The 25442-nt window shown below is 44.7% G+C and overlaps 2 protein-coding genes across 2 annotated transcripts in view; both read right to left on the bottom strand.

Annotated features, from left to right (window-relative positions):
- LOC143295362 (ATPase ASNA1 homolog) overlaps positions 1–22897 on the bottom strand; it is an 89758-nt gene extending 66861 nt beyond the window's left edge. Inside the window, exon 1 of the mRNA XM_076607018.1 lies at positions 22572–22897. Coding sequence (XP_076463133.1) covers positions 22572–22687 — 116 coding nt within the window. The 5' untranslated portion in view covers positions 22688–22897. The remainder of the gene's footprint in view (positions 1–22571) is intronic.
- A 326-nt stretch (positions 22898–23223) lies between these two features.
- Positions 23224–25442, bottom strand: part of LOC143294829 (phosphoglucomutase-1-like) — a 51742-nt gene continuing 49523 nt past the window's right edge. Inside the window, exon 11 of the mRNA XM_076606331.1 lies at positions 23224–23595. Coding sequence (XP_076462446.1) covers positions 23506–23595 — 90 coding nt within the window. The 3' untranslated portion in view covers positions 23224–23505. The remainder of the gene's footprint in view (positions 23596–25442) is intronic.

Raw genomic sequence — 25442 nt, 5'->3', positions numbered from 1 at the left:
GATCTCTGATGTCAAGAAAGTGGCGTCTAGTGTGTTGCTCAGTCTATTGTATTTGGAAAGGCCACAGAGACTCTGTTCCGTTTTTGAAGAAATTTGCGCAATGTTGGTTTGGAAATAATGCCGATATTGTTTGATTTGCAAAGCAATCATGCTCTACCTTTCATGCTAGACTTTCGGCCACTCCCTCTCTGTGCCTTTATTTCTTTGAGGCGATCGATGGTTGTGATGGCCTTGTACCTGTTCTTTTTGATATTCTTGACGTTTCTGAGGATTTCTGATTTTCTAGATGTAGGCCACTCGTTGTTGTTGCGTTACCAGCAAGTCTGTCAGCTCGCTCATTTCCCTTAACACCTGCATGTCCCGGGCAGATGACCATGTAACTTTTTAATCTGAAAGTTGCGCATTGCTTATGCCACTTCTGGGTTCCCATTCCATTTTCAAATTTCTGTATGAGGTTCACTGAGTAGGTTAGAATCATGGCATGTGGTTTCCAGGCATCTGGATGGACGATAGCCACAGGAGGGCATGTGTCACAGCTTCAACTTCATCGTTAGGTGGAGGTTGTGACTTTGTAGGCAGCATTCTCTTCCCTAATTGTTTTTCCATTTTGTTTCGCAGTGAATCCTCAACCGGATTGGTCTTTGGTGACTGAGCCATCTGTGTATATGATGATGTCCTCTTCTTTACCTCCACGCCCCGTGTGTATAGGGAGAGTGCGCACACTGACCTCAATTGACTTAGACTTATTTAAAGTGACCTGCTGACTAATACCCTTTGAGCGACTGCTGACCAGTATCCACTTCCTACGCGCCTGCAATCGACAGGCACGCCCCGTGGACTCGTGCCTGATCTCCATTCGTCCCCCGTCGCCTTGGTACAACACCGTGGGAACCAGAGCTGTTGGGGGCCAAGCGGGAGAGAGGAGAGCTGAGAGGCACTGGAGCGCCACTAGTTTCGACCGTCAGTAGGGACATTTTTCAGACAGCCAGGAATAGTGTAACAAACATTGTTGACAGGGCAATGTCAATGTTCTACTCTTCTAAAATCCTTGCATGCACCACAGCCAAACAGCTTTTCAACGCTACAAACAATCTACTAGGAAAATGAAAAAACATCTCTCCCTAGAACATTTTTGGTGCAGGAACTCTCAAAAGTTTCCTGACTTCTTCACCGGCAAAATATCATGCATTGTGAGAGAGAAGCTTGACTCTGTTGTGTAACTCCTTCTTCACCCGTTCCAAGAACGCGTGTACAGTGGTCCTGTTTTACATTGTTTCCAACCGGGTTACTGAAGATTTGTGGAAGAAAGTGTGTCTGAGCGCTTGTCCGAAATCCTGTGAAGCTTGACCTTGTCCGTCTTCTTTGCCTGGATGAATGTGTTGATTGTTCTACTACCACATATTACTCATGTCATCAATTCTTCCTTACGGTCTGGTTGTTTTCTGAAAGCTTCAAATCTGCTGTTGTATGTCCACTCATCAAGAAACCAATCTTTTGGATCATAATTGTTGAAAGTTATCGACCTGTCTCTAATCTGTCATTTTTATCAAAACTGCTAGAAAAGATATTTTGTCTCGCTCTTAGCTCATCTGGAACAAATAGGGTTACTTAATTCCACAGTCAGCTTATAGACGTTCATAGTTGCGAAACAGCCCTTCTTAGAATAGTGAATGATTTGCTTTCGGATTTGATGAGGATAAGATATCTGTTCCCGCTCTCTTAGATTTGTCAGCAGCTTTTGACAACTATCAACCACTCTATCCTCTTGAACAGACTTAAAACTTCCTTTGGTATTTTGCACTAGCATGGATCACATCTTACCTGTCAGACCGTACACAGAAAGTGTGTGTAATGGTAGATACTCTAGAGTATCTGCCTTGAAATATGGTGTCCCACTGGGGTCCGTCCTAGGTCCTGTTCTTTTCGTGCTGTTGCGGCTCCTGTGTCGGATGTCATCAGGCATATGCGATGTCGCATGAGAGCTTTGCTGATGACACAAAACTTTATCAGTCGGCTTCCATAGCTGGAATTTGATGCACTGTTGACTCAAACACAGGAGTGCATTGCTGGCCTAAAGGACTGGATGACTTCAACAAGCTGCAATTAAATGATGATAAGACTGAATTGATGATAACCTGTCCAAAGAAGTTTCGTCAGCATCCTTCCTTTCGGACTCTGTTCTGATCAATAGCACACCTGTTTCACTTTCTCCCTCTGTTCGCAGTCTTGGTGTAATCTAGACCAGTCTCTTTCCTTCCAACAGCACATTTCGAATATCTGTAAAGTTGCCTATTTGGAAAATGCGTAGAATCAGCTCTGTCCGCCACTATCTCTCAACTGATGCAACCAAGACAATTGTTATGCTCTCTGGTTCTCTCAAGAATAGATTACTGCAACTCTCTTTTGGCCGGCCTTCCCAATATTTGTTAGACAGACTCCAACGATTCAGAATAATGCTGCCAGACTCATTTGCAGAGCTTCTAATTTGACCATGTTTCTCCTCTCCTTCAGTCTCTCACTGGTTGCCTGTTTTCTGATCGAATAGACTATAAGCTATCCACTCTGACCTTTTTCTGCAGTCAACGGATCTGGCCCCAAGTATCTTTTCTGAACTCTCCATATCAATACCCCGTCTCGCCAGCTCCGTTCTTCCTCTGATACTCGACTTCTCAGGATACCTCACGTCAGAAGTAAGACCTATGGACACAGAATCGTTTTCTTTTCAAATCGCCAAAGACGTGGAACAAGCTCCCTGATAACCTCCGTCATTCTGATTCCCTCGCATCTTTTAAATCTCGTCTCAAAACTCACCTTTTCCCTCAGCAATAAGTTCAATTGTGGCAGGGTCCACTTCCTTTGCGTTAGCTGTGCTTGACTATGTGTGTATACATATGTATGTGTACATAACTACATGCATGTATATGAATGTGTATTGTGTGTGCGTGTGCGTGTGTTTATGTAAGTTTGTGCCTGCCTATGTGTGCGTATGTGTTAGGGTAGCTGTTAGATACACATGTATGTTAAAATGTATGTATGCAGCGTGTGTGTGTGTGTGTGTGTGTGTGTGTGTGTGTGTGTGTGTAGTCACATTTTGGTGTGTGTATGTAACATAGATATGATGTTTTATGTTAACAAAAGCGTTTTTGTAAAGCACCTAGAGCAGATTTCTGGATAGTGTGCTATATAAGTATCCATTATTATTATTATTATTTCTTCTCATGAGTACTTCACTTCCGCATCAGTTTTGCCCTCTGGCCATCCCGACAATGTCTTCATAGAGTGGGTGAAATGGCTGTGTTGAATAGATGGTTGAGGTTTTCGGGGTTTTTCTCCCATTCTTTTGTTTCTTTCAGGTCTTGTAGTCGGCATACTAGCTAGATTGTGTCTTCTGCTTGCTCCATCCATGATCTTCCTCGTCCTAGACGGCTGCCTTTTGGTTCTTTGACTGCGTCATGCAGTGGGTTTTGAGGGTTTTCTAATGCTTTGAAGTAGGTCTTAACCTGTTCTAACTTGCTTCTGGCCTGCACTGAAGGGAGGTCAAGCAGGTATCGCATGGTTTCCGTGGGCGTGTCTTTTTGTTGTTCCAAGGATCAGCCTCATAGCTTCATGACGAGTGATTGGTATAGAGGAAGAGGTGGCATTGTTCAATACCTTTGGTTGCCATGGCTTTTAAGACTGAAAGGCCCTTTTTGCATTTGAGAACAGTATTTTTCTGGTATGTTTCTGAAGGTCAGCATCTGTCGAAGTGTATTCCTAGGTAGCGTAGGCATTTTCTCGATCTGAATCCGTCGAATGACACAGGTGGTGGTGATTTGCTCGCGGTTCTGTTGTTGAGGGTGCACAGCAACGTTTGGGCTTTCGCTGGATTGATGGAAGATCCTGTGTCTTTGCACCATTGAGCAATATTGTTAATTGTTTCTGGACGGCTTTAGTTCTTTCCTGAGCATCTTTCGAAGTTTTGAAGACCAGGCCATCATCCGCAAGAAGAGTAAGCACCCGAGCTATTCCATTGTTGTTTAAGTCTGCAAGGCCCTTCGTGTAGACATTGTAGGGACAGAGAGAGAGCGGAGACCCTTGTGGCAGTCCATGGATAGTTTAGAGGTGCAGACATCCAATCGCCGAGGCGTAGACGTCGGTCTTTCCTGAAGCGCTGCTGCTATCCATCTTGTCTGTGTCAAACTTTTTCCATACCTTAGTAGCGGCTTCCATGAGGTGCGCAAACTGGACTTTATTGTAGGCATCTTCAAGGTCGATGCAAATGCTAGTGTTTTCTTCTTTTCTTTGAAAATCCTTCATACACCTCATATGCAAAAGCAGCTGCATTTTCCATGTGGACTTGCCTGTTTCTGTAACCACCTTGATTTGAAGGGGTATGTGCCTGTGTTCAAGATCCTTGCAAGATTCCTGGCTATCATGCGTTCCATGAGACTTTCCAGCAATGTTTTGCATAAACAATGGCGTTCCATAAATCACTTCAACTTCGCCATCATATAACACACGGTTAATATAATATATAAGCATTACCAGAAATGACTGGTCAAGGTCTGCATTGTTTTGGTGTTAAATGATGATTGATGATGATGATAGATAGATAGTACTTATTTGGCACAAACTCCCTTAAAATGGGCTCTGATAGCCTCATGAAACAGTACTTACACTGGTGCATAATAGCATACCTCTGCACATGAATAAAACAAGACATATATAGCATATATTTTGTATATTGCACTTGTATATTCAGTTCCTATGATAGTAGTGGTACAAGTTGCGTAATAGTACTTGTAGTAGTAGCAGTAAGCAGCAGCAATAGCGGCAGTAAAACTCGTAGCATCAGCAGTAACAACAGTAGTTGAAATTATATAATTACAGAAAATAACCAAAAATTATAAAACGTGTTCTTTGTTCTTGTGACACTGAAGGGCTTCAACGTTAGAATGATCGACGGTTTGGTTTTTTTGGGGGGGTTTTTTGTTTGTTTTGTTTGTTTTAGCAATGTCCTAGCCCCATCGGAATCGTTCAATGGTTTTCTGCGATATCATCATCTACGAGTACACGCACGCACAATAAATGCTACTTTCCCATTGTAACCTTTGTTGTTTCTGTTCGGCGCTGAGAAACGGAAAGAAACAAACGCCACGTAAAGAAACAAGACAGGTATACCTACTTTCTGTTCACAAAAAAAATATGCAATTCACAACGTACATGGATATGATTGGGCCCACTTGGTTTATCATGTCATGCAAAGCGGAACACTGTTTGGCAAGTGTCATGGGAGCAGCCAGCATGCGCAGTGTGTGGCCAGCATGCCCCGTATCGAACACAACCACAGCGTGATCCATTCTTTGCGTCAGCCTGAGAAACAAACGACAAATCATAGTATGCAAACTGGTCAGTGTTTTGCTAAACTTCCTTGTGCCGTTTGAATTATAAATGAACTATACACAAACTTAACCTACTCTATCGTGCTTTTATTGGACTATTGCGCGGCATTGGTTTTATGTTATGCGTTGTGGAGCAAATTCGTTCAAGATGGGTGTGCACAGTGGATGTTCACTATTAGAATAGACGTGTATCAAAACATGTAGAAATGTGGCTTTTTCACAATGGAGTCAAGCGTGCTTTGCAACCTTACGATTTACGCCAGGCTGATATTTGTCACATAATTGGTTTGTTTATATATAAATGATCTTGAAAAATATATTTACAGAGATAAAAACATGTATGTGCTGTATATGTGTGTGGAGAGAGGGGGCAGAGACGACAGACAGATATAGAGAGAGACAGATAGTACATAATTGAAAAGTGAAAAGTATTCATTTCCACATTTATTTATTTGTTTTATAATACTGTTGTGTACAAACATGAAAGCTTTGGATTTGTACCTGGTATGAGTGGTGCCCAGCAATTGTTTGGATTTTACTCAAGGAAATGGTTGGGAGGTTTTCCAAAATGAGTACTCATAAGCCAACGCATCCTCCAATGAGAAGAGCTCGGCATGTATGATTTTGTTGTTTCGCTCTATGAACATCTCATCGGCTTGCCACTCTGCTTCTCGTTCCAGCTGACGAGAGCCAATTCCATTAAAAGAATAATTCAATTAAAAAAAAAGAAAGAAAAAGAAAAAGTAAAGAGCAACTCTCCAGAATTGAACAGAAACAATTTTTGATTTCTAACTATAATCTCATTAGAATTGTGTTATCATCATCATCATCACCATTATTATATTATTATCATTATTATTATGATCATCATCATCATTAGCCTTCCAAAACATATAATCACCTGAGAAGTATCTTCCAACTACAAGCCCCAACCATTGTTTTGCAGTTCACGTCTCATCTCTTCCATGGGATCTGTGAACAGCACACAACGAACGACACATTGTTGGGTGTTATTTCGAAGGGGGGGGGGGGGGGGGTGGGTGGGGGGTGGGGGGGGGGAGAGCTGTAGCTGTTCGTTTGTTCGGTGTTGCTGATTTTTAATATAAAGCAAATCGTAACCTGGTTCGGCAATAATCGGTGACGCACACACACACACACACACACACACGCACCACACCACACACACAACACAATCACGCGCCGTGCGCGCGCTCGCGCACACACACACAAGTAAAAATACACATACACACACATTCACAAACACACACGCACGCTCGCAAACAGACAGACAGACAGACAGACAGACAGACAGACACACACACACACACACACACACACACACACACACACAACACACACACACTTACACACACACAAGGTTGATTATAACAAGGTCATAATTATGCCACAGTTTCATTCACCGAAATTATAGTTGGACGAGATTAAATCATGTTGATACCGTTGCAAATGCAAGTGCTGATGCTTGCATTTTAAATTCTTGAATGTCACCTCTGACCGACTTTCCTAAAGGAAAACTCTCCAGACATCCTATCCTGGGTAACATACACACAAACACACACGCACCACGCACCCACACACTCACTCTCACATACACACGCGTGTACCACCTTCCACACACACCACACACCACACATGCACGGACACACACACACACAACACACAGACACACACACACACACAAACACACACACACACACACACACAGACGCACCCACAAACATGTACACACGGATGGGTCCCAACCTTCTTTCAGAAAGTCATCAAATTTTGTGGACTTCTCTGCAGCCAGATCCAATTTCCTGTTGCAATAAAGACGTTTGTGAAAGGAGTAAGAAGGTAAGGGCCATCAGGGTGTGAAGGGAGGAGGGGGTCAGCTGGATGTGAAGGGAGGGGGGTCAGCAGGGTGTGGTCAGCAGGGTGTGAAGGGAGGAGGGTGTCAGCAGGGTGTGAAGGGAGTGGGGAGTCAGCAGGGTCTGAAGGGGAGTCAGCAGGGGTGTGAATGGAGGGGGGTTCAGCAGGGTGTGAAGGGAGGGGGTCAGCAGGGTGTGGAGGGGGGAGTCAGCAGGGTGTGAAGGGGAGTCAGCAGGGTGTGAAGGAGAGGGGGGTGTCAGCAGGGTATGAAGAGGAGTCAGCAGGGTGTGAAGGGAGGGGGGAGTCCGCAGGGTGTGAAGGGTGGGGGGGGGTGTCAGCAGGGTGTGAAGGGGGGGGGGGGGGTCAGCAGGGCGTTAAGGGGGATCAGCAGGGTGTGAAGGAGTGGGTTTAGCATGATGTTAAGGGAGGGGTTCAGCAGGGTGTGAAGGGAGGGGGTGGGGATCAGCAGGGTGTGAAGGGATGGGGCGTCAGCAGGGTGTGAAGGGAGGGGGATCAGCGGGGTGTGAAGGGGGGGGGGGGTCCGCAGGGTGTGAAGGGAGGCGATCAGCGGGGTGTGAAGGGGGGGGGGGTCAGCAGGGTCTGAAGGGAGAGGGGGGTCAGCAGGGTGTAAAGGGAGTGGGTCATCAGGGTGTGAAGGGGGATCAGCAGGGTGTGAAGGGAGGGGGAGTCAGCAGGGTCTGAGAGGGGGGGTCAGCAGGGTGTGAAGGGGAGTCAGCAGGGTGTGAAGGGAGGGAATCGCAGGGTGTGAAGGGAGGGCATCTGCAGGGTGTGAAGGAGGGGGGATCAGCAGGGTGTGAAGGGTGGGGGGTCAGCATGGTGTGAAGGTGGATCAGCATGGTGTGAGATGTGGATCAGGGGGGTGTGAAGGGGGGGGGAGTCAGCAGGGTCTGGGGGGGGGGTCAGCAGGGTGTGAAGGGGAGTCAGCAGGGTGTGAAGGGAGGGAATCAGCAGGGTGTGAAGGGAGGGCATCTGCAGGGTGTGAAGGGAGGGGGATCAGCAGGGTGTGAAGGGAGGGGGTCAGCATGGTGTGAAGGTGGTCAGCATGGTGTGAAGGTGGATCAGCGGGGTGTGAAGGGGGGGGGATCACCAGGGTGTGAAGGGGAGGGCATCAGCAGGGTGTGAGGGAGGGGGATCAGCAGGGTGTGAATGGAGGGGGTCAGCGGGTGTGAAGGTGGATCAGCAGGGTGTGAAGGGAGGGGGGTCAGCAGGGTGTGAAGGGATGGGGCGTCAGCAGGGTGTGAAGGTGGATCAGAGGTGTGAAGGGAGGGGGGTCAGCAGGGTGTGAAGGGAGGGGATCAGCAGGGTGTGAAGGGGGTCAGCAGGGCGTTAAGGTGATCAGCAGGGTGTGAAGGCAGGGGGGTGGGGGTCAGCAGGGTGTTAAGGGAGGGGATCAGCAGGGGTGAAGGGAGGGGGTGGGGGTCAGCAGGGTGTTAAGGGAGGGATCAGCAGGGTGTGAAGGGATGGGGCGTCAGCAGGGTGTGAAGGGAGGGGATCAGCAGGGTGTGAAGGGGGTCAGCAGGGCGTTAAGGGGATCAGCAGGTGTGAAGGGGAGGGGGTGGGGGTCAGCAGGGTGTTAAGGGAGGGGATCAGCAGGGTGTGAAGGGATGGGGCGTCAGCAGGGGTGTGAAGGGAGGGGATCAGCGGGGTGTGAAGGGAGGGGGGATCAGCAGGGTGTGAAGGGAGGGGGTCAGCAGGGTGTGAAGGTGGATCAGCAGGGTGTGAAGGGAGGGGGGTCAGCAGGGTGTGAGGGATGGGGCGTCAGCAGGGTGTGAAGGGAGGGGATCAGCAGGGTGTGAAGGGGGGGGGGTCAGCAGGGCGTTAAGGGGGATCAGCAGGTTGTGAAGGGAGGGGGGCAGCAGGATGTTAAGGGAGGGGTTCAGCAGGGTGTGAAGGGAGGGGGTGGGGGTCAGCAGGGTGTTAAGGGAGGGGATCAGCAGGGTGTGAAGGGATGGGGCGTCAGCACTGTGTGAAGGGAGGGGATCAGCGGGGTGTGAAGGGGGGGGGGCCAGCAGGGTGTGAATGGAGAGGGTGGTCGGCAGGGTGTAAAGGGAGGGAATTAGCAGGGTGTTAAGGGAGGGGATCAGCAGGTTGCGAATGGAGAGGTGGGTCACCAGGGTGGTAAAGGGAGGGGAATTAGCAGGGATGTGAAGGGAGGGGATCAGCAAGGTGTGAAGGGAGGGGGGATCAGCAGGGTGGGAAGGGAGGGGGTCAGGCAAGGTGTGAAGGGAGGGGGGAGGTCAACAAGGCGTTAAGGGCGTGGGGGTCAGCAGAGTGTGAAGGGGGATCAGCAGGGTGTGAAGGGATCCGGGGGGGGGGGGGGTCAGCAGGGTGTGAGGGGTGTGTCAGCAGGTGTGTAAAGGGGGGCGGGTTCAGCATGGTATGAAAGGGGGCGGGGGTCAGCAGGGTGTGAAGGGGGGGGGGGGTCAGCAGGGTATGAGGAGGGGTCAGCAGGGTATGAGGTAAGACAGCAGGGTGTGAAGGGGGGGGGGGGGTCAGCAGGGCGTTGAGGGGGGTAAGCAGGGTGCGAAAGGAGGGGGTCAGCAGATGTTAAGGGAGGGGTTTCAGCAGGGTGTGAAGGGAGGGGGTGGGGGTCAGCAGGATGTTAAGGGAGGGGATCAGCAAGGTGTGAAGGGAGGGCGTCAGCAGGGTGTGAAGGGAGGGGATCAGCAGGGTGTGAAGGGGGGGTCAGCAGGGTGTGAAAGGAGAGGGGGGGTCAGCAGGGTGTAAAGGGAGGGGATCAGCGGGTGTGAAGGGGGATCAGCAGGGTGTGAAGGGAGGGCATCAGCAGGGTGTGAAGGGAGGGGGGGATCAGCAGGGTGTGAAGGGAGGGGGTCAGCAGGGGTGAAGGTGGATCACCAGGGTGTGAAGGGGAGGGGGTCAGCAGGGTGTGAAGGGATGGGGGCGTCAGCAGGGTGTGAAGGGAGGGGAGGTCAGCAAGGCGTTAAGGGGCATGGAGGTCAGCAGAGTGTGAAGGGGGATCAGCAGGGTGTAAAGGGATGGGGATCAGCAGGGTGTGAAGGGAGGGGGGGGTCAGCAGGGTGTGATGGGATGGGGCGTCAGCAGGGTGTGAAGGGAGGGGAGGTCAGCATGGCGTTAAGGGGGCGTGGGGTCAGCAGAGTGTGAAGGGGGATCAGCAGGGTGCAAAGGGAGGGGCATTAGCAGGGTGTGAAGGGAGGGGATCAGCAGGGTGTGAAGGTAGGGGGTCAGCAGGGTGTGAAGGGAGGGGGGGATCAGCAGGGTGTGAAGGGGGGGGTCAGCAGGGTGTGAATGGGGATCAGCAGGGTGCGAAGGGAGGGGGGTCAGAAGGGTGTGAAGGGAGGGGGGTCAGCAGGGTGTGATGGGGGGGGGGGGTCAGGCAGGGTATGAAAGTGGGTCAGCAGGGTGTGAAGGGGGGGTCAGCATGGTATGAAATGGGGGCGATCAGCAGGGTGTGAAGGGAGGAGTGTGTCAGCAGGGGGTGTGAGGAGGGGTTCAGCAGGGTATGAAGGTGAGTCAGCAGGGTGTGAAGGGATGGTGGTTCAGCATGGTATGAAAGTGAGGGGGTCAGCAGGGTGTGAAGGGGGGGTCAACAGGGTGTGAAGGGAGGGGGGAGTCAGCAAGGTGTGGTCAGCCGGTGTGAAGGAAGGGGGGAGTCAGCAGGGTGTGAAGAGAAGGTGTGAAGGGGAGTCAGCAGGTGTGAAGGGGATCAGCAGGGTGTGAAGGGAGGGGAGTCAGCAGGGTGTGAAGGGAGGGGGTCAGCAGAGTGTGTGAAGGGATGTGGGGGTTCCGGCAAGTTGTGAAGGGAGTCGTGTCGGCAGAGTGTGAAGGGACGGAATCCGCAGGGTGTGAAGGGGAGGTGGGGTCAGCATGTGTGTGAAGGGAGGGTGTCAGCAGGGTGAGACCGAGGGGATCAGCAAAAGTGTGAGGGGGGGGGGGGGGGGTCAGCAGTGTGTTGTTAAGGGAGGGGATCAGCAGAGTGTGAAGGAGAGGGGTGGATCTGCAGAGTGTGAAGGAGGGGATCAGCAGAGTGTGAAGGGAGGGGAGGTGGGTCAGCAGGTGTGAAGGGAGGAGGTGGGTCAGCAGGGTGTGAAGGGGAGGGGATCAGAGGGGTGTGAAGGGATTGGGGGGGTTCAAACAGGGGTGTGGGGTTGTTTCAGGCAGAGTGTGTAAGGGGGGTCAGCCTTGTATGAAAGTGTGTGGGTGGGGGGGTCAACAGGGTGTGAAGGGGGGTGTCAGCAGTGTGTGAGGAGGGTATGCCAGGGTGTGTGAAGTGGGGTCAGCAGGGTATGAAGGTTGGTCAGTTTGGGTGTGAAGGGAGGTGAGCAGGGTGTCGAAGGCCCGGTGGTGAGTCAGGAGGATGTGAAGGAGGGGGTCAGCAGCGGGTGTGGAGGAGTCATCAGGGAGTGTCAGCAGCAGAAGTGTGAAGGGGGGTCAGTATGGTATGAAAGAAGGGTGGGGTCACAGGGTGTTGAAAAGGGGGAGTGTCAGCACAGTGTAGTGAGGAGAGTTCGCAGGGTGTGAAAGTGGGTCTGAAGGTATGAAGATGGGTCAAGTTGGCGTGTGATGAAGAGGTAGCAGGGTGTGAAGGGGTGGTGGGTCAGCAGGGGGTGAAGGAGGGGGTCTGCAGGGTGTGGAGGGTCAGCAGGGTTGGAAGGAAGGGGGGACAGCCAAGGGTGTGAAGGAGAGAACAGCAGGGTGAGGAGGCGAGGGGGTCATCAGGGGTGTTTGAAGGTAAGCTGGGTATGTGAAGGTCGGGAGGTGATTTGCACTCTAATGGGATTCCTAAAGAGTGAGATTTGGTGGAAACAATGCTTTTTTATGAACAGTGCTGATTTCACCTATACGAATTCTACACCACCCTCACATTTTACGTCATGAAAAAATATAATTTTTACCTCCTGCTGTATAGAAAGCAATTTAAAAGTTAGTGTTATGAAACAATGTGCTTGTCCTTCATTCAATACCTCAATAATTGTGTGTCCAAATTTCATGAGACTGTGTTTACTCGTTATTTGTTAACATTTTTTTAAACCTATACATACGCCCAGTACACAGAGGAACGTACGCTTACAAATCGCCCCAGTAGGGAGTGAGTTTGTGTTTGACGCATTTATATTATAAACAAATCAATATAATGACGATGCCCTCACGAACTCTATTTAAAAGTCCGTGTGTTTACACTAAACGATTAGAATAACAGAAGACGAGGAAGCTGAAATTCACCACAACAAGGAGGTTGGTGAAACCCTCTGCAAGCACTGGTTCTGTGGAGAACTTCTGGCAAAGGCATCGGACAGGCTGTGAGCTGGGTCAGTGGAGACAAGCAACACACTCTCCCTCACTCTGCTCAGGCTGGATGGCGAGGCAGCAACTGTACGTAAAATTCATGAAAGAACACAAGAGAGACTAACGCGCTATTCCAAATGGATTTCACACACACACACAGAAGGTAACCAATCCAGAGTGATATTGTTATTCGGTAAGATTGCGATATTGCGATGGTTTGAAGATACACTGCATTGCGATTGGATAAATGACTATGGATTGATAAAGGGTTAGAATTACAGCATGTCTGCAGTTTAATCTGAATGATAAGACATCAAAATGCATCGTAATCTGAATTCCTCTCTCTCTCTCTCTCTCTCTCTCTCTCTCTCTCTCTCTCTGTGAGATGTATTTTACAACTTCCGTTTCAATGTGTTTCTGTCAAATAAGTCTTTAAATCGGCTCAGGCTTGGTTACCCGAGGAGTTTTATTGTTTTCATCAAAAGCATGAAGCTACGAGTACTCTAACCGACTCAAGTATCTGGATATTGAAAACGTAAAGGAATTCACACCAAGTTTCTGGCGAATCCCCAAACGAAAACCGGTAACTGCTCGCTAAGTTCTTTGGATTTAATTGAGTCATCAGGAGGACATGTGACTGCATCATAGTTTTAACGTGCCGGTGGATAGGGCAGGACGGGTACGAGGGAAGAGGTGGGTGGCGTGGGGGAGGGGGGTTGCTCACAACTTCTGCAGTCCTTAGATGATCTTATAGAATTTTGTAAATCCAGAAACATTTAATTCACTTTAGATATATCTTAGTTTCGTGTGTGCCCATGAAGTATAAATGCTCTCATCCATTTGAAAGAAACAGGTACAAGAGGTCTCGATGGTATAGATAGGAACATAAAAATCTCAACTTCTATTACTGTAAAACCCCTCACATGCATATATTACAAAAATTACATTCCAATGACGCTCAATGCTCCGAAGTTATTCCTATTTCCACACTCTGAACCTTTTAGAATGTCATATAAATGTAACAAAGTACACTTAGTGGTAAAGGTTGTTTATTTGTTTTAAATAAATTTTGGATAAAAGAATTTTAAAAAATTAAAAAGAAATAATTTTGGATCTATTTGTCCTGTTGGTGGATCTTTATCCTGTTGGCGACGCCACTTTTGTAGCCGTGTTTCGAACTGAGTGGTATATTAAGGGAAACGGTACAAAATTAACTGTTTTACTGTATTAAAGAGTATGAAAATGAAAATGAAAGGATAGAAAAGATCCACGCACTGGCCAAGGACATGCTGATGGCAATTCACAAAAAGGAGTTTCTATTGTTTTATTTTACACTAGTTATAAGGAGATAAAGAAAAAGAAGATGTGAAGAAGACAATGCCTGATGAAGAAACTAATAAATATCATAAGTATAACATATCAGCACAAGTGGATGGTAAGCACATGTATATTACAATGGAAAGACTATAACTTGGTTTAGAGTAAGCAACAACATAACATAAATAATGCATATGTGTGAAGACTAAACACTGACATCAAATGACATTTCTAATACATTTAAATTGAAGCTAAGCTGATTTATTTTAAGTACACTGACAGTATAGATTATGTAAAGCTTATACTGTGTCAAAGTGACTCAAATGAATCAGTTATCATGTAGCACTATACTGGATGAGAGAGCATCATTGCTAAATTACAATTACCAGACTGTGATACATATCAGATGGTTTTAACTAATAACTGATATCAATCCAACACTGTCTTGAAATCACCGCAACAGAATACTACACACACATTATAACTGTGAAGCTATAGTACTGAGAGTCAGTGTAACAACACTGTCGCAGCAATGATGCCAGCATATGAAATAATACATGAATACTAGAAAAAGATAATAGAATCAGTGGCTTTAATATTACATACTGGCAAACTGAGAGACCAGATAGTCATTGCTCAATAGAAATGATCAGAAGAACTATCATGGCTCTGTCATTTACTTATTAAATGGATTCAGCTACAGTTATCTGGTTGTGTCAAAGCCAGATATCAACACAGCTATGCTTGTGCTCAACATTTAATTCTTCTCTGCTTAATGCTGTATAAGAAAAGCCTAACCTTCATCAGTGAGTAAATGAGAAAAAAAAGATTTTTGCATCAAGAATCTACGTCAATGACTATGACGTTCAAACAACTAAATAGTTTCAGTCTCAGAGCACATCATAGCTACAGGATCATAACTTACGTCAAACAATAAGATGTGTGACTGAAGGACTGCAGTTATTCTAACAAAGTTTATCAATCTACGATACTATCAACGTGCTTATAATATGTACCCAAGCAATGTGTCGGACAACTTACAAATCATCAACACATTTTAAAGAAGTACTTGCAGCAATGTGGCGAGACGCTTGCCGTTGGGGCGACACACACTGTGTGTAACGCACAGTGAGAGAGAGAGAGAGAGAGAGAGAGCAGGCTATAGCCACAAGAAGGCTCATGTGTGAAATTGGTCAGTGGTCACCACTCTTCATTATCTATGCAAGTCACACGAACTGCAAAGACAACCGCGTGTGCTGCGAAGCAAATCGGGCTTATTGGGCTAGATATTTGAATAATCTGTCTTTGTTTTCGGGTGTTCAGTGATAGACTTCTAAATGATCCCTGAACCGATTTACATCGGATTGGTCGCAAAACAAAGAGCTCAACACCACCGCTCTAATGAGTATAAAATCAAGTGTTGATTATTTAAGGTGAATTCATAATCTTAATTTTTGTCACCTGGACTGATCAGCTTATAATGAGATCACCGCAGAAAATTACTAACTGCGTTAAATCAGTTTAATGCAGGCAAACACAAATGGAATAGACTTAAAGATGGAATTGCAACAATTCTGTCAGTATATACTCGTAGTTTACTGATCCGACAAAAGAGATATTTAACTTAATATGGTGTGTCGGAAACACAGTTTTCAGCTCAGCCAAAGCCGTCAAGCAGCACCATTTGTGCTGTGAATGTCGTTCTGTGTCATCAATGAAATTCGGCTTTGTAACTTCTAAATGCCTATTCTATTCTCATCCAAGCACTATAATAGTTAATTTCCATCAGCAGTCACACCTGCAATTGTAAACTGTAGCATTACGTGTGACGAAAAGACAAAATGACGTAACCTTAGCGTGATTTGAAGCTTTATTCGGACGAATGATTAAACTAAGATCAAATATGCTTCTGATTAAAGTGTGTGTGTGTGTGTGTGTGTGTGAGCACAACAGACATATTCTGGCAATGAATGATTCATAGATTTGATTTAATAAATGTTTGGAGGATCTGTTCAATGGTGTCACGCATTATAAGTGTCACTGAAGATCGGCGGGTCAGTTGCAAAGAAAGGCGTAGCTGCTGCACAGCTCGTGCGAGAAATAGTATTTGAAGCCAGCTAAACACAGTCTCAAGCATTTTAATTATCTATTATTATTTTCCATCCATCATTCAAAGAAGTCTGGATTTATACTCGTGTTATTCTGCTGTTGCAAGTTTAACAGATTAACCCCTAGGCTGCCTGCATGACGAGATAACTCGTCATGGCAAGCATGTATGCTTCGCTGCCTGCATGACGAGATAACTCGTCATCGAAATATTCTGACTTTTCCCTGCTTTGCATTCAGTTCGTTGACAAAAATGCTGGTAGCTTTAGCTTGGGGAATCTTTCTGGATTCTATTCATAGCTAGAAACACCATCTGCGTCATAAGGCAGTCGTTTATTTGAACGTTTTGGTTGGGTTACTGGCCGCAGTCTTTGCCTGGCTCCTCTCCTCGCTCGCTCAACAAAATGTCGGACTGACTCCGTGCTCAAGACATGCGCTCGTGGCGAACTAAATCAACCAAGATTACTTTCTTTAGCTAATGCTCAGAAAGAATTGGAGCATAAATTCGAAGGAGAAGACAGTGGTGAACATTTATAGGACGATTTGATAGAAAATAAAGGGAGCAATCAAGAGAGTGGCCAAGATACAACTATCAGTGAGTGATGCAGGCTGTTCAACTCTAGCAGACGAATTTTTAGCAGGGCACCGTATGAGCTATTTTCTTGGCACTCAGCCAACGCGGTCTGATGAAGTGACGGTGTGAGAGGGTTGAAGAGGAGGGGGGTGGAGACTGAGGGGGCGTGGCCTCACATCCATATTATCACTTGCAGAAGTCACAATGCATCTATTTCTTTTTCAGTTTTTTTTATATTGTGGTTGTTCTAGTATGATTTTGTGTGTGCAGATATCCATTTGTCCAGAAAATGATATTTTTGTGCAAATTACCAGACTAATGTTTGCAATGAACAAGTTGAAAATGTGACAAAAAACAAAACACTGATTTCAAAACAACAGCATGTCACTTAAAATGCATAAAATGGGAAAACATCATGTGTTTTGTATTCTTTATTCATTTCCCTTTCAGAAAATATATACTTTTATGGGTCTTTCTCCAATAACAAAGAGCACAGAATTTTTTGAAAATTTATACCCGTTTTTTGTGAAAAAACCCTGGCAAATAGATTTCACTTAAATCTTATTTTCCTGGCAGCGAAAGGGTTAATGGCTTATTAACATAAAATTGATGATAATCAAACCACTGGCGCTGTCCTTGCTGACTTTGTGAAGGTTTTTGATTTATTTGATTAATCATTCTCTCCTCCTTTGAATACATTAGAACTCATCTCATCAATTATCTTTTAGATAAAACAAATTGTGTTGTACCTCATAAACGACTACGCTTATCTTTAAAGGCACCATACGAATTTTTTGCTGATGAAACTAACATTCATATCAGTCATTCTAAATTCAAACCAATATAATGTGTCTTTTTCTCTTCAAGAAAGTATTGGCCAACAGAACGAAACCACACGAGTTATCCATTCTATAAAAAAGTAAATAATTTTTTTTAAACAACAACAACAACAAAAAATACTTGATAATCACATCAAGGCAAAAACGTTAGAATATATCTATGCTATATGAACAATTTGCCTATTTTTGTCAATAGCGAACAAAATCCTTAGTGTTGCAATCGACAATAATTTGTCATGGTCACACAATATTTCACTGTTATTATTATTATTATTATGAGCATTTACGCCTGATCTTGAAAATAAGCCCTTGGCGCTCACATGTAGAACACATATTATGTAAATATCAAAAAGGAAAAATTGAACACATGATACCAAACATCATTGAAAACTACACGCACAATACACAGAACCACACGCGCACGCAAACACACAAATCATAGCACACAATCGTAAATAGTACATTATCAAAAATACTACCAACAAATTCTGAAACGGTCAAAACTCACTCACTCACAAATAGTCATTTTAGTTCATACTGGAAACGGGTGAGCTGTTGAGAATTAATCAGAAGGGGAAAAGGTGGGTCTTCAGATTGCATTTGAAAGATTGCAGCGAAGATGAGTGACGGAGAGGCTGAGGAAGTTGATTCCAAAGAAAGGGGGCTTGGTATGAAAAACTGCGTTGGCCATACGTTTTGGTTCGAGCACAGGGGATCCTAAGCATACGGGTGTCAGAAGGAGAGCGGAGTTGGCGTGAGGGTATGTAAGGATGAATGAGATCAGAAAGATACTGTGGACCAGAAGCCTCAATGGATTTTAAACAAAGAGAGACGACTTTGTAAATAATTGTTATGCAAAAAGGTATCCAAGCATATCTATTAATTATCTGAAAATCAACACTTTTTAATTCCTCATCCTCGAAATCTATTTTTCAATGTTCATACTGAATCACACATAAACTATGCTTTAACCGTGTGGGATTCAGCATGCGAGTACATTTTGAAACCACTGCAAGTTAAGTCTGCAAAGACGAGCAAAATCTTCGTCGTTAGAATCGTTTCGTTAGAAACAAAAGAATTAATTTTAGGTTTCAGGAAGACCAAATCTGACCCCTTACCACTTGTCATTAAAGTCAAGCAAGTAGAGATCATTAGCGAATTTAAAATTTCTTGGACTGTTCATTTCCAACGATTTGAAATGGGAGAAAAACACGGGGAAAAAAGTTAAGAAAGCACAACAGCGCCTGTACTTTCTTCGGCGCCTCAAAAAGTTCGGAATTAAAAAAGAAATCATGGTTGATTTCTACCGAGCAGTCATTGAAAGTGTGCTAACCTTCGATATTACTGTTTGGTACGGAAACAATTCCAAGGCAGAAGTTGCTGCCCTAAACAGAATCGTAAAAACTGCCACCAAGATTACCGGGGCTGATCTATCTTCTCTAGAAGACATTAATCGGCTACTCAAAAAAGCAAAATCAATCAGCCAGGACGAATCACATCCAGCTTTTGGGATTTCCGAGATGCTGCCCTCTGGTCAACGGTACAGAAGTATAATGACGAAAACCAATCACTTCGCCAATAGCTTTTTCCCCAAAGCAGTCAATGCCCTGTCTCTCGAACAAATCCAGTATGATAAATAGAATTGTACAATCAACAGCCATCTACCTGAAGATCTAGTCATCAGCCCCATCCACATGTAATATGCGGCTTCTGTTCAAACGTGTGTGTGTGAGAGAGAGAGACACAGAGAGAGAGAGAGAGAGAGAGAGTGTGTGTGTGTGTGTGTGTGTGTGTGTGTGTGTGTGTGTGCGTGCATGCATGTGTGTGTGCGCGTGCAGTGCGTGCGTGTGTGAGTATGCACAAGTTTTTATACTGATATGCACTTGTACTGTATCTGTGTTTGTGTATGATTTTCGATTTATGTTCGTTGCTTTTTATGTACTATCCCCCCCTCCCCCCACCCCCAATATTCCTTGTGACCCCCGGTACACTTGGTGATAAAGACATATTCTATTCTAATCTATTCTCAACTATATCTGATTACAAAGCTCTTGAGATTGTTCCAGTAAAAAAACAACTCCTTCTTCATTTTCTTCTTCTTCTGCGTTCGTGGGGCGCAACTCCCACGTTCACTCGTATGTACACGAATGGGTTTTTATGTGTAACACCGTTTTTACCCCGCCATGTAGGCAACCATACTCCGCTTTCGGTGGTGTGCATGCTGGGTATGTTCTTGTTTCCATAACCCACCGAACGTTGACATAGATTACAGGATCTTTAATGTACGTATTTGATCTTCTGCTTGCGTATACATACGAGGGGGGTTCAGGCACTGGCATGTCTGCACATATGTTCACCTGGGAGATCGGAAAAATCTCCACCCTTTACCCACCAGGCGCCGTCACCGAGATTCGAATCCGGGACCCTCAGATTGAAAGTCCAACGCTTTAACAACTCGGCTATTGCGCCAGTCAAAAAAACAAACAAAAACAAAAAAACTTCGATATGATAAAACTCATACCGGATTTTGCCCCCACCCTGTCACTACAAAACACATTTGTAAGCAACACTCACCGTCATGTTCATAAGATTACGGTGCCGCTTCCAAATATCGATGATTTCAGATCCAGTCGGTCTTACTCAGGGGGTTGCTTGTAGAATGAAATGTTATCATGTTTTAAAGTTAATGATGGTTACTGCATGTTAATGCCTCTCTCTTCCCTTTCCCTCGTCTTGTTTCTCCTCTCCACCATCGATCTCGTTCCCATTATTTTTTTTTCCATAGTTTTATTGTATTGTACATAAATGCTTAAACTTATGCATTATACGTGCGTATGTGATTTCGATAATATTTCTGTAGTAAATATTTTGGCTTTTTTTTTCTTTTCCTTCTTTTTCATCTTTAATTTTCTTCGCCCACAGAGGCGGAAGTAAAGAAGCACATTGCGCTTTACCCTGTTGAAATACAATTTCGTTCGTTCGTTCGTTCATGTTCTTTTCCGTGTGATCACTGTTGTTGCCATCTGACATTAATATTTCATATGAGAGGGAAGTAGGAAATGAGGAAACCCTGTCAATTATAACACGGCCATACAGACAGAATCACGGACAGCCGAAACAGGGTTACTACATATCAAGATTCCAAACATGAAATTTTAGTTGTACATGCTCTCGCTTTTTTTCTGTCATCATTTAAATAGAGCTAAATCGTTTCAGATAAATGTTTGCTAGAAACGTAGATCAGTTAATTATCTGCACCTGACAAAAACACAGCGTGCGATGATGCTAATAATAATCATCATCATGATGAATAGTTATATAGCACACTATCCAGAAATTTGCTTCAGGTGCTTTTCAAAACACTTTTGTTTGCCTAACACATTACATCAATGTTACGTACACACAACAAAATGTGATTGACAAACTAAACATACACAGACACAGACAAACAAACACACATACACATACTGCTGAACGGGATGTCATACTTATGGCCTTGAATCAAATTTGAGATCTTTCGACAAATGATCAATAAATTCTCCTCTCCGTAGATTCGAAATCACTGTTGCGTGCTCTTATATCTCCAAATCAAACATCCCGTCTTGATATAATAACCGAGATAAAACACGTTATACGTTTTTTGTCGGTCAAAGGCACTCATATAACTTTCATTTGGGTGCCTTCGCAGTGTGGGATTTCTTCAAATGAGCGGGCAGATCAAGCTGCCGGAAAGGCAGCGCGCAGTTGTGAAGGTTCAGTCCTTCTCAGTATACCATTAGATCTACAAGAGTGTTACAGATGTATTGAAGTTTCCCGTGGTCGGCTTACAAATAGGTTAAATGATTCCGACTGCCAATATTTCTGTCACTGTATAAAGGTAGAAATAGCGAGCAACCCCAAGGCTTTCTTGTATGATTTATCTGTCTCCCAGTCAAGACCAATCATAAATCTAATTTATCGATTTCGTTTGAATGCTCTTCGTACTATATACTGCAAAAACATACAGTATTTATGTGGAAAACAAGTAAATGTCTGTCACATACTTGAGTGTCCCAGAACAAAACTGGTTTTTCAAAAATTCACTAATGTTTGAAATAATTATACTTTACTCTCAGTTAGTTCAATTTTTCGTCGTTCTTCCTGTTAACTTCTACCACCTTTTATGTCTCTTTTCCTGTATCAGTCATCCCACCACCCCTTCCCGTCGCCCCACTCCCCACACGTACATGTACAACTCCCCCCCCCCCCCCGTTTAATATCACTTACCAGTGAAAAGATGAAAAGACGTTAAACGAAAGAAATAAAGAAAAACACACTGCATACATACATTTTAACATACATATATACAAAGCAGCTGCCCTCCACACAAAGGCACACATATGCACAAACAGACGCGCAAACACACACGCGCGCAAACATACGAACACACACAAATACGCATTAATACACATGCATGTGTATGTCTACACATACATATGCATACACACATTGTCAAGCACACTACACGCAAAGAAGTGGAACTGCCACAACTAATTGCTGAGGGAAGAGGTGAGTTTTTAGACCAGATCTGAAAGAGGTGTGGGAGTCAGAATGACGGAGGTTATCAGGGAGCTTGTTCCACGTCTTGGCGATTGAAAAGACAACACGATCTGTGGCCGCAGTTCTTATTTAATGATGATAATAATATTATGTTTTACTTCTGACGTCGGGTATCCTGAGAAGTTGAGTATCAGAGGAAGAACGAAGCTGGCGAGACGGAGTATAATGTGGGTGATATTATCATCATTATTTATCACTGTTTTGTGGTGCTGATGCTTGTTAATTTCGTATGGTATTTTCATTCACCCTCTCTCTGCTGGACTCGAGCACACAGCATGTCTTGGCGAGAGCATGAGGAACTGATGGAACAATCGATGTAGTATCAAACCTAACACTGGTCACAAAACTACATCGTAAACTTTACTTCGATCACCTGCGAACTATTTTCGATACAGAATTTATCACCTGCGAACTATTTTCGATACAGAATTTATCTGGAGGACATACGAAGTGTAAAATTTACTTCGTGGACCTGTCAATCATTTTTGTTGTAAAATTTACATCGTGGGCCTGTGAACTATTTTCGTTAAACCTGTGACTTATTAGACCTATCTGCCCTGTGACTTATTAGACCTATCTGCCTGAGCACAAACTTACCTCACCGTCGTCTTTCCAACACCGCCTTTTCCTCCAACGAAAATCCATTTCAAAGACTGCTGATCAATTATATTTTTCAACGATGGTTCGTAGAACGTACCCAAAACAGTGGCCATTGTGTACTGTGGTGCACGTATAATTGAAACCAGGAAGTTCCTTGGCCACACACGGTCACTGTCGTCGTTACAAACTCTCACATAGGCATTCGTCAAATTTTCATGGGACTTTTTTTTCGGAAATAATTATCTTCCCCAAATCTCTACTTTATCCGACGGTCAGGATATGGTGGCACAATACTACTCCACAAGCTTGCCAATATAATTGTCTTCGCTTTTCATCATTTTTTAAACCCCCCCTCCCCCCCCCCCCTTTTCTGCTCTTCTCCCACACACACCGTCCCAACATAGCAGCAGTGACCTTGTCAGGTCGTGACGCATATCTCCTTTGTGGATAAAACGCTCTCTGTCAGGAGCAAAAGGAACCGATCGTGGTATGTATTAGTTGAAAAGCTGTGTTTCGTAAGTGGACACACACACTTGCAAGCGCGCACACACGCACGTGACACACACACACACACACTTAAAAAAAACAAGCTTTCGCATTTCTCTCAGATGGATATTGATATATTTATTCAATGCGTCAGTGGAATTTCACCAACAAACTGCTCTTCAAATGTACAGAAATGGGCTTTTATGAAACATGTTGTATTTATCACTGTTTTTTACTTGTTTAGTTGGTTTTGTTTGGGGTTTTTTTTTTCGGTTGTATTTTGTTGGCTGTGTGTGTGTGTGTGTGTGTGTGTTGTTGTTGTTGTTGTTCGGTCGGTTGGTTCCTTTCTTTTTCTTTTCTTTCTTTCTGGCGACTGAAACCAAGCTGGAAGACAAGCTGCACTGTGAATTGTAGCGAAGGACAGAGAAAGGTGCGCGGTGCCACATTAAATGATGACAGTGGGCTCCTGGCGGCCAGTCAGTACTTTGATCTTCGAAATGTCCAGGGCTAGGTTGATCAGGGGTTGCAGCACCACCTGCACAATACAGGCCGTTCGGATTCCAGTTCTCGTTCGAAAGCGAAATATGATACCAGCTATCTCTCACTCTCGGGGTGACGGGTTGATGATGGTAAAGAGAGGGGGGAGATGAATAGAGAGATATGGAAGCACGGGTGGAAAGCCAGAGAGAGACACAGAGACAAGACAATACAAAATTCTACATTTTTCGAGGATAAAAGCTAAACACTGGTATGCTTCTTTTATATTCAGCCCTCGCCTTATATAGTGTCTACACCATACAAGGTATGAAAAGGCATGATATAAAAACAAGAGAAAGAGAGAAATAGTTTAAGATCTGAAAGAGAGCTACAGAGAAAAGCAGATAGACAGAGCGATATTTGGAAATCTAACAAAAGCCTATTATTAGTTCGTCGACAACCTAGATTGTTAAAAACATATTTCTAACCATAATCACGTGACAGACGTGAAAACATGACTGACTGATCAAATATGACGACTTATTACGTGTGCGACCCTCCACTCCCTCTCTCCTTCATTCAAAAGAAACCATCTCAGATGTCCGGCAAGTATAAAATAGAGAGTACTCTTAAAGTTAAAGCCATTCGTGTTTTCTGCACACGTTGTCATCAGTTTTTCCTCTTGTGTATTTTGTTCAAAGATCGTGATGACACTCCCCCATTACATAGTCACTGGGCCCAACATCAGGCACACTTCAACTACACCAGCCCCAATGTCTCCTTTTTCAGAACACACTTTTTCGAAACGGCCCTTTTTAGAATAGTGAATGATTTGCTTTCGGGATTTGATGAGGATAAGATATCTGTTCTCGCTCTCTTAGATTTAATAATAATAATGGATACTTATATAGCACACTATCCAGAAATCTGCTTTAGGTGCTTTACAAAAACGCTTTGTTAATGTAAAACATTACATCTATGTTACATACACACACCAAAATATGACCACACACACACACACACACACACACACATAGATCTAAAAGATGCGAAGGAATCAGAATGACGGAGATTATCAGGGAGCTTGTTCCACGTCTTTGGCGATTGAAAAGAAAACGATCTGTGTCCATTTGTCAGCAGCTTTTGACACCATCAACCACTCTATCCTCTTGAACAGACTTAAAACTTCCTTTGGTATTCGTGACACTGCACTAGCATGGATCACGTCTTACCTGTCAGACCGTACACAGAAAGTGTGTGTAAATGGTGGATACTCTAGAGTATCTGCCTTAAAATATGGTGTCCCACAGGGGTCCTTCCTAGATCCTGTTCTTTTCGTGCTGTATGCTCTATGTGTCGGATGTCATCAGTCATCATGCGATGTCGCATGAGAGCTTTGCTGATGACACACAACTTTATCAGTCGGCTTCCATAGCTGAATTTGATGCACTGGTGACTCGAACACAGGAGTGCATTGCTGGCCTAAAGGACTGGATGACTCTCAACAAGCTGCAACTAAATGATGATAAGACTGAATTTATGATAACCTGTCCAAAGAAGTTTCGTCAACATCCTTCCTTTCCTGACTCTGTTCTGATCAATAGCACACCTGTTTCACTTTCTCCTTCTGTTCGCAGTCTTGGTGTAATCCTAGACCAGTCTCTTTCCTTCCAACAGCACATTTCGAATATCTGTAAAGTTGCCTATTTGGAACTGCGTAGAATCAGCTCTATCCGCCACTGTCTCTCAACCGATGCAACCAAGACACTTGTATGCTCTCTGGTTCTCTCAAGATTGGATTACTGCAACTCTCTTCTAGCCGGCCTTCCCAAATATCTGTTACAACGAATTCAGAATAACGCTGCCAGACTCATTTGCAGAGCTTCTAAATTTGACCATGTTTCT

This window comes from Babylonia areolata, chromosome 20 (genome assembly GCF_041734735.1).
Source record: "Babylonia areolata isolate BAREFJ2019XMU chromosome 20, ASM4173473v1, whole genome shotgun sequence".
Taxonomy (NCBI): Eukaryota; Metazoa; Mollusca; class Gastropoda; order Neogastropoda; family Buccinidae; genus Babylonia; species Babylonia areolata.
This window is presented reverse-complemented; position numbering and strand designations above follow the sequence as displayed.